Here is an 8,523-nt window from a genome sequence, read left to right on the forward strand (position 1 = left end):
AGCTATTTGACTCGAGTTACGAGTAGTAATAATAACAATATTACACTAATTTTTCATAATTTAACATATACTATATTATATCATTATTATATTAAATTCTTGTACAAGAAAAAGGAAAGATCTCACGTATGATCTTTCAAGCATGGTTTTACACACCCTTCGTATACATTGCCTTATTTCAATCACGTTTCCATCTTTAACTCAAATCTCCTACCTTATTTCCCAAGCAAATTATATTATTACGATTTGCCTCTAACCCTAGCTATATATATAACGATTTTCATCCCCGTCATCCTCTTCCGCCATAACACCAATATCAACGCACTGTGTCCTCTTTTCTCACGCATAAACTCACACTTATACCCGTCTTCACTCATTGTTGTTCCAACTCCGTTGTCTTAGCCATACCTTAAGGTATATTCACACCTTTTATTTCGCTCTCTTAAAGTTTCTCGCTTCATATTTCGTAAAACATGTTTTTAGTTACCGAGTCGGGTTCGGGCGATTAACTAGATTGACTAACCGGACTGCTATGAGTCGTTTAACGTATTTTATATGATGATTTTAGACTATAATATGTATGTTTAAGTTTTGGTCCGTGAGTAGTGTGCACACTCTGTTTTACATCGACGTCGGTAAAGTTTCGGTACACCGTATGGCTTCGTTTTAGCGTCGTTTGCTCTGTAACTTTTGGGACATGTTAAGGTTATAATATAGAATTGAATCCTTGTGTTTTTTGTTAAATATATCGAGGTTGGTGTCATGTTTATACTGCCCTGTTTTCGAGTTAGTACTGGGTTGTTTTGGGGTTTATTTGTGTCGACTTTGAGTCAAGTTGTTCGGTTGTCATCGGGCTTTTTGCTGCTAGGCTAATCATTTTCTTTGTTGAGTTGTGTCGAGGCGTGAGGATTGGTTGATTCTATTGTGTTCGGTTGCTTAGTACGGACAGTAGCAATAGTCTATACTCTGTTTTGGTACGGGTTTCGAGTTTGGAAATTGGTGGTGTCTGGGTCGTGCATTTAGGCGAGAAGTTGGTGTGCATGGTGTAATATGTAAATAGTGTGAAGCTAGATAGAATTAAAATGGTGGTGTTGCTTATTGTTTGACAAAAATTAAAGTGGTACGAGTTGGTATTGAGTGTGCATGGTTGGTCTAGAACAAGAATCAATATGGATGGTGTACTGAGTCCATACAAGACTTATTACTATACTATTTATTTATAATGCAGTTTGTTGATTTAATATAAAGCCCAGCTAGTTAGTCGGATGCACTTCACCCAGTCGGGTAGTTTAGCGTAATTATTAGTCGTAATCGAGTCGTATGGTATAGAAATCTATTAGCTAGTTATTGATTATTATTTTAATAACTAATTGTAGAGTCCGAGTGGGTCGAGGAGCCATTTTAACTTCTTTCTCTTGCGTGACTATTTGATTGCTTATTCGAGGTAAGTACGATTGCGTCTCTCCTTCTAATTATTTCTAAAGCTTCCGCTTGTGCAAATGTATTTACTAAATGAATTTTATTTAATCTTTCTCAAATATTATTATTACTCTTATCTATACAATGATATTTGACATCACTACTCTGAATTATTTATATTGGGCTAAACTACTCTTATTTGTGAACTATCTTTATAACTGTCTTGACAACTACTTTTATTTTATCCCGATGATTCCATATGTCTAATAGTGAGACTCTTGCTGCTGCTACTACTACTACTACTACTACTACTACTACTACTACTACTACTACTACTACTACTACTACTACTACTACTACTTATACTCTTAGGGGTAGTTGATCGAACCCTCCCCTCTGTTCTTCTCACTGTAGGCCGCAGTGAGGGTATGCATACTTATAGACATTGAGCTCCTCCTGAGCAATTAATTTATGCTCCTTACTTGGTTCATAGTTGTGTTTCCTCTTAGCGCTAAAAGGGGTGACTCATCTGTGTACTTCCGCTATCATGCTATATCAGGACATCGAATGAAACTCTCTTTCTCTCTTTATACTTTTAGACTCTTTTACATACTTTGTCTTACGCATACATTTTTCGAAATAGTTTTAAATTGCCTTTACTTTGTTTGCGAAAACCAGCAAGTAAAATATTTTCAAATGAGTTTTAAATGGATCTTACTAGATTTGGGTCGTACTTACTCAACCTTTCTGTTGATGTTTGTTTTGTTTAAATAACTTGCTGCAGGTATGAAAGATTAGCGCGGAAAAAGAGTTGTGAGATGCGATCTAGCTTAGACTTTGGATTCTCTTAAACTATTTAATAAAGTGAATTGGAATTCTAGACTTTAAGTTTTATGTTTTCAGATTTTTGATATTTTCGTTTGGATTTTTATAATAAGGTTGTAAACTTTATACTTATTTAAGTTGAAGTACTTTTGTTTTGATTTGAGATTGTACTACTTTGGTTACTGTTAGTTAACATCTCCTAGTTTTGGCATTTTGTTTGTAATAACAAAGGTTTTAATTCTAGCCAAAATTCGGGGGTGTTACATGAACAACTACATACAAGATCAAAATAGATTATAGAATATGAAATAGTAATCAGGCATTGACTATTCATATGTGATAATCGCATTTGTCGTTCGAGTTTTTACTTTAAAAACTCTTTTCTTGTACTTTGTTACATCCAAACGGGTTGTATGACAATATTGAACCCCGTTAAAGTAAACCCGGATTAACATGGTATTTGCCCATAGTCACTTGTATGAGGTGACGTCTCGAAGCGACTAGAGTGTGATGCGATTGATGACAAGTTCAAGTGCCATAGAGTCATGTGAGATGACTAGTCGATCACATAGGCAGACTGTTAGGAATACCTTGTCGGGCAGTGACCGCTTATAGAGTTCTGGCATATTTATAAAGCCTGGTCGTGGCGAGAGCTACTATAGTATTCTAATGAGTCGATTCTTTTGACTAAAGACTGTTCGCCTAAGGTGGCATGCTTTCAGATTAACTTTGATTTATGTTACTACGACCTTCGTAAATGGGGTCAAATGGGTATATTTTGGGTTATGATGGCTGTGGCTAGTCGAAGGGAATAGTGCGATAGGAATTATCCACCCCCTTGTCAGGGTTAAAACAATATCTCAGGGCCACTCGAGGAGTAATGAACTGGAAATGCGTGGCCACGGTCGGAAGGTATCTATGGTAGATAATTTCGGTCAATAAGTTATTCTCCAGATCGAGGAAACCACTCTCGATGTGATCACTTACAAGTACGACCTGAAAGACACCTTGCATTGAGTGGGAGATAGTAATAGGACAAGAGAATTGGTGACGCACACTTGTCGAGGACAAGTGGGAGATTGTTGGAGTGTCCCCGACAATAATGCGATCACAATTGTCGATCATGATGATAACATGTTTAAATCTCATTTTTAGAATACGTAAGGGATGATTCAATTATATAGTCAACTGACCAACATTAATCGGTAACGATTGGCTTGCTAGAGTTTGACGTTACTGTCGTGGGACGGTGGCGATCAGTTGATTCCTTAAGGTCACACCTAAAGGATGATGCCCTTATCTGTAAAGTTGATTAATTGTATGACGATGCAAGTTGATCAATTCCTTAAAATTGAACAATTTATTTTGTGAGAGAGAATAATCATCTTATTGTAATGGGATTAAATAAGATTTATTTTAGTAATAAAATGCTTTGTTACTAAAATTGTTTATTGTTTGAGAAACAATAGAGATAAGAATGAATGGTTAATTATAATTACAAAATGTTGTGAATTATAATTATATGACCCATTTTATTTATGTGATCAAGTATCACTAGTCAATTTGTTGTATGTAATTTAATTAATTCATGAAATGATATTTATGTGATAAATATGCATCAAATTAATTAATAACATGTAACATACTACATGTGACATATTGTGTGACAAATGACAAATTGACAAAATAAAATGGTAGTCCATTTTATGTATATGGACCGAAATAAAGAGGGTTTAGTGGATGGTGGTAGTTTATTTTAATAAGCTAAAATAACACCATCATGACACTACTTACCTAGCCTTACATGCCTAAGGTTTAGATAAGAATAAAAGTAAAAAGGGAAGGACCATATATTGGTCCTCCACCTCCCCATAACCGTGCCCCCTCTCCACATTAGAGAGCTTTTGTTCTCTACTCATTCAACTCATGCATGTTCATTCATTTACATGCATTTTTCTCTCTACTCTTTCATCTTTCTCCAAAATTAGAGAAATCATGATCCAAATTGTTCAAATGAGATTACTAATATTATTAGTGTAATATATGAGTATTAGTAATCAATTTTAAGGTAAACTACTAAATAAATATCTAGCAAATATTATTTAGTGGAGATAAGGGATAATCTTGGGTGCAGTCAAGAGGAGTGGCTTCTATACTTGAGGTCTTTGGAGGATCATCCTAATACTCATCATAGCTCAAGAACAAGCGAAGGTAGGAGACCTTACTTGTGCTCATATAGCCGAAAATACAATTGTAAGGAACCGATTTTTCTTCACTCTTGTATTTGTTTTGCATGCATAAGATCAACAATTTATTTTATGACTAAATAAATTTGAACATATATGAATATGTATATTAATGAGATTAAATATTTCCAACAAAATTACCTTGAGCAAGTCTCAGCCACCCACTGAACCTGAAGAAGTTGAACGCATGAAATTGATCCCTTATGCTTCCGCTGTTGGATCAATCATGTATGCCATGATATGCACTCATCCCGATGTTTCGTATGCTTTGAGCATAAAAAGTAGATATCAATCCAATCCAGGTGAAAGTCAATGGATAGCCATCAAGAATATCCTTAAGTACATGAGAAGGACTAAGGATTCCTTCTTGGTGTTTGGAGGTGACACCGAGCTAAGTGTGAAGGGTTACACCGACTCGAGCTTCCAAACTGATAGGGATGACTTGAAGTCCCAGGTTGGCTTCATTTTTATGATCAATGGTGGTGCCGTTAGCTGGAGAAGTTTCAAAGAGCCAGTTGTTGCGGATTCTATAACGGAAGCTGAGTACATTGCAGCATCTGAAGCTACCAAGGAAGCTGTATGGATAAGGCAATTCTTAGAAGGACTAAGGGTAGTCCCTTCCGCCAAAGATCCTATCACACTTTATTGTGATAATAGAGCGGCCATCTTTCAAGCTAAAGAACCCAAGTTTAGCAACAAGTCTAGACATGTACCCAGAAAATTTCATATGATTAGGGATTACATTGAAAGGAAGGAAATAGCGATTTGTAAGGTTGGGACAGATGATAATATTGCTGATCCTCTAACTAAGACTCTACCATAGGCTACGCATGACCAACATGTAGTTCCATGGTTCTTAAGCGTATGCCTAATTTGTATTATTTTTTTGGTAAAATGTAAGCTTTTGATTAATCAAATAGAAAATTACATGAACAGTTCACCAACTTAGTGCCAATACAAGAGTAACCCTACGATTACACATGAATACCAAGGCTAGTTATCCAAATTACATCAGACTGCTGAATAGGAAAGTTTAACTTATGCTGAATTCTCATTTGAGCCACTTTCTGAATTTCTGATACAAGCAACTCAGGCCTTCTAATATTCATATCAATCCTGCACTTATTCCTTTCAGTCCAAAGCATATACCAACAGGATAGTCTAACCACTCTCCAAACTTTCCTCCTGATAGTTGAGCAACGTCCAGGAAGAGTTTGAAGACTCATTTGCAGCCAGAGCTCAATATTGGTGACCACCAGATTACTATAGACACAATCAGAAAAAGTATGAGCATGAGTTTCTGGCCCCAGTTCACACATCACACAACTATTGTTGTCACTAATCCTAAGTTGAGCCATCTTAACCCTGGTATTCAGAGCTTTTCTCTGAATCAGCCAGCCAATCACACTTTGCTTAGGAACATTCCAGCTATCCCACACATCCTTATACCAAGGCACATGAGGGTGTGAGCTCTGTAGCCATTGATAACCAGCATTAATAGAGTAACCCCTAGCATCAGATATCCAGTGGTTACCCTGAAAACCAGTAGCTAACATACCTTTAACTTTGCAGATATTCCTCCAGTTCCAATTAGAATCTGGTGGAGGTATATAAGAAGACCAATCAACACCTTTCATATAGATATGATCAATCCACAACACCCATAAACGGTCAGCTTTAGTATAAATCCAATTCACCAGCTTACCAACAGTGGCAACATTCCACATCCCAGCATTCTTGACACCCAAACCACCCTCCTTTTTGCTATAGCAGACACTATCCCAAGTAACCAAATGGGGCCTCTGGTACTCAGCATCCCCATCCATAAGAAATTACGACAGAGGGCTTCAATTCTTTTTATAATTGATTTTGGCAGAAGGAATATAGAGAACCAATAGTTGTGTAAGGTATTAAAAACAGAATTGATTAATACAATTCTCCCAGCATAACTCAATTTCCTTGCCCCTATCCCCCTAATTTTGGCCACAATTCTCTCCACAAGAATATTACAGTCATGCTTTATTAGTCTACCAGCTTGGATTGGTACACCCAAATATTTAAAGGGTAAAGTACCCTCCTAAAAACCAGATATAAAAGTAATATCCTGTTTCAGAGCATCAGTCACTCCATTAAACATCACTTCCGACTTAGTTGCATTAACTTTGAGTCCAGATGAAGCAGTAAAAGTAGCAAGGGCCCTCAAAATAAGCATAATGGATTTATGATCTCCTCTGCAGAACATGAGGAGATCATCAGCAAATAGCAAATGTGTCAACTTCAGGGACTTACAAAGAGGGTGAAACCTGAAGCACCATTGCCCCACAGCATAATTCATCACCCTAGACAAATACTTCATAGAAATACAAAAGAGAAGGGGGGAGATAGGGTCCCCTTGTCTCAATCCCCTCCTCCCTTTAAAGAAACCAAATTGAGTCCCATTAAGATTCAAGGTATAGGCAGGGGAAGATACACACAACATGATCATCTTCCTAAATCTCTCAGGAAACTTCAGGGCATCTAACATCTGTTCAAGGATCTGCCATTCAATAAAATCATAGGCTTTCTGGAGATCTAATTTGAACATACAACGAGGAGATGCCATCCTTCTGTTATACATTCTAACCAAATCTTGACAAAGTAATATATTCTCAAGGATACTCCTGCCTTTGACAAAAGCTCCTTGACTCTTGCTAATTATGTCAGGTAAAACTTGCGCCAACCTAGTGCACAAAATTTTAGATATAACTTTGTATAACACATTACAACAAGAGATTGGCCTGTAATGCACTACACTAGTTGGTCTATCAATTTTTGGAATAAGGGTGATGACAGTTGCATTAACTTGAGTGAGCAACTGACCAGCCTAATTTGTATTAGATTATGAGATATGAAGTAATAATATTGTATTGATTGTTCATATAAGATAATCGCATTTATCGTTTGAGTTTTATCTTAAACTATTTTATTTTATTACTTTGTTTTATCCAAATAGGTTGTTGAGACAATATTGAACCCTATTAAAGTGAACTGGATTAACATAATAATTGCCCCTAGTTACTTATATGAGGTGACGTCTCTAAGTGACTAGAGTGTGAGTCGATTGATGGCAAGTTCGAGTGCCATAGGGTCATAAGAGATGACTAGTCGATCACATAGACAGACTGTAAGGGACACTCTGTCGGGAAGTGACCGCTTATAGAGTTCTAGTAATTTTTTATAGCCTGGTCGTGGCGAGAGCTACTATGGTATTCTTTTGAGTCAATTCTTTGACTAGAGACTATTCGTCCAAGTTGGCATAGTTTATGAGTGACTTTAAGTTATGCTCTACGACTTTCGTAAATGAGGTCAAATGGGCATCTTTTGGGTTATGATGAGCTGTAGCTAAACAAAGGGAATAGTGCGATAGGAATTGTCCACCCCCTTGTCAGGGTTATTTAAAAATCTCAGGGCCACTCGAGGAGCAGTGAACTAAAAATGCGTGGCCACGCTCGGAAAGTATCTACGGTAGATAATTCCGGTCAAGCAGTTACTCTCCATATCGAGGAAACTACTCTTGATGTGATCACATGCAAGAACGACGTGGGTTATGATGTGTCGAGTCTAGAATTTTAAGGGAGAGATGAGGGGGCGGACACTCGCGTAAGGTGTTATGGTGTGTGAAGGTGGGTATTTATAGAGAAATGAGTGGTTGTGTGCGTTTTGAGCGACGTGGCCACATGGGCTACTCGAAGAGTTGCGAGCCATTTCGCGGGTCTTCGAGGTGTCTTGTCACTATCACGCAATTGAAATCATGATTTGTTCTATCCTATGTTTTGGGATGCCATGATTTGTGCTTGACCATTCAAGTATTCCGGGAATACTTAACATGGAAGTTTTGAAAAGTTTTGTTTTTTGTGGTTGACTCATTGTTGGAGTCGGGATTTGAATTTTTGAGTCGGTTTTTGGTCCGGTGTCGGTGTCATTACGACCCCGTCGTCATCCATTAAACATTCCAGGTACTTTTAAAAAGTTTTGAAATATTTTGTATTTGAAA

At 37.2% G+C, this 8,523-nt stretch overlaps 1 protein-coding gene across 1 annotated transcript; it reads right to left on the minus strand.

The window, feature by feature from the left end:
* Positions 1-5,464: 5,464 nt before the first annotated feature.
* On the minus strand, positions 5,465-6,316 carry LOC141618944 (uncharacterized). Its single transcript, XM_074435997.1, has one exon. It carries the CDS (start codon positions 6,314-6,316, stop codon positions 5,465-5,467), a length of 852 nt encoding a protein of 283 aa, XP_074292098.1.
* Between the last annotated feature and the right edge of the window lie 2,207 nt (positions 6,317-8,523).

This window comes from Silene latifolia, chromosome X (assembly GCF_048544455.1).
Source record: "Silene latifolia isolate original U9 population chromosome X, ASM4854445v1, whole genome shotgun sequence".
Lineage (NCBI taxonomy): Eukaryota > Viridiplantae > Streptophyta > Magnoliopsida > Caryophyllales > Caryophyllaceae > Silene > Silene latifolia.

Coding starts and splice junctions, on each gene's coding strand:
- LOC141618944 (XM_074435997.1), bottom strand. CDS start 6,316: ATGGATGGGGATGCTGAGTACCAGAGGCCCCATTTGGTTACTTGGGAT.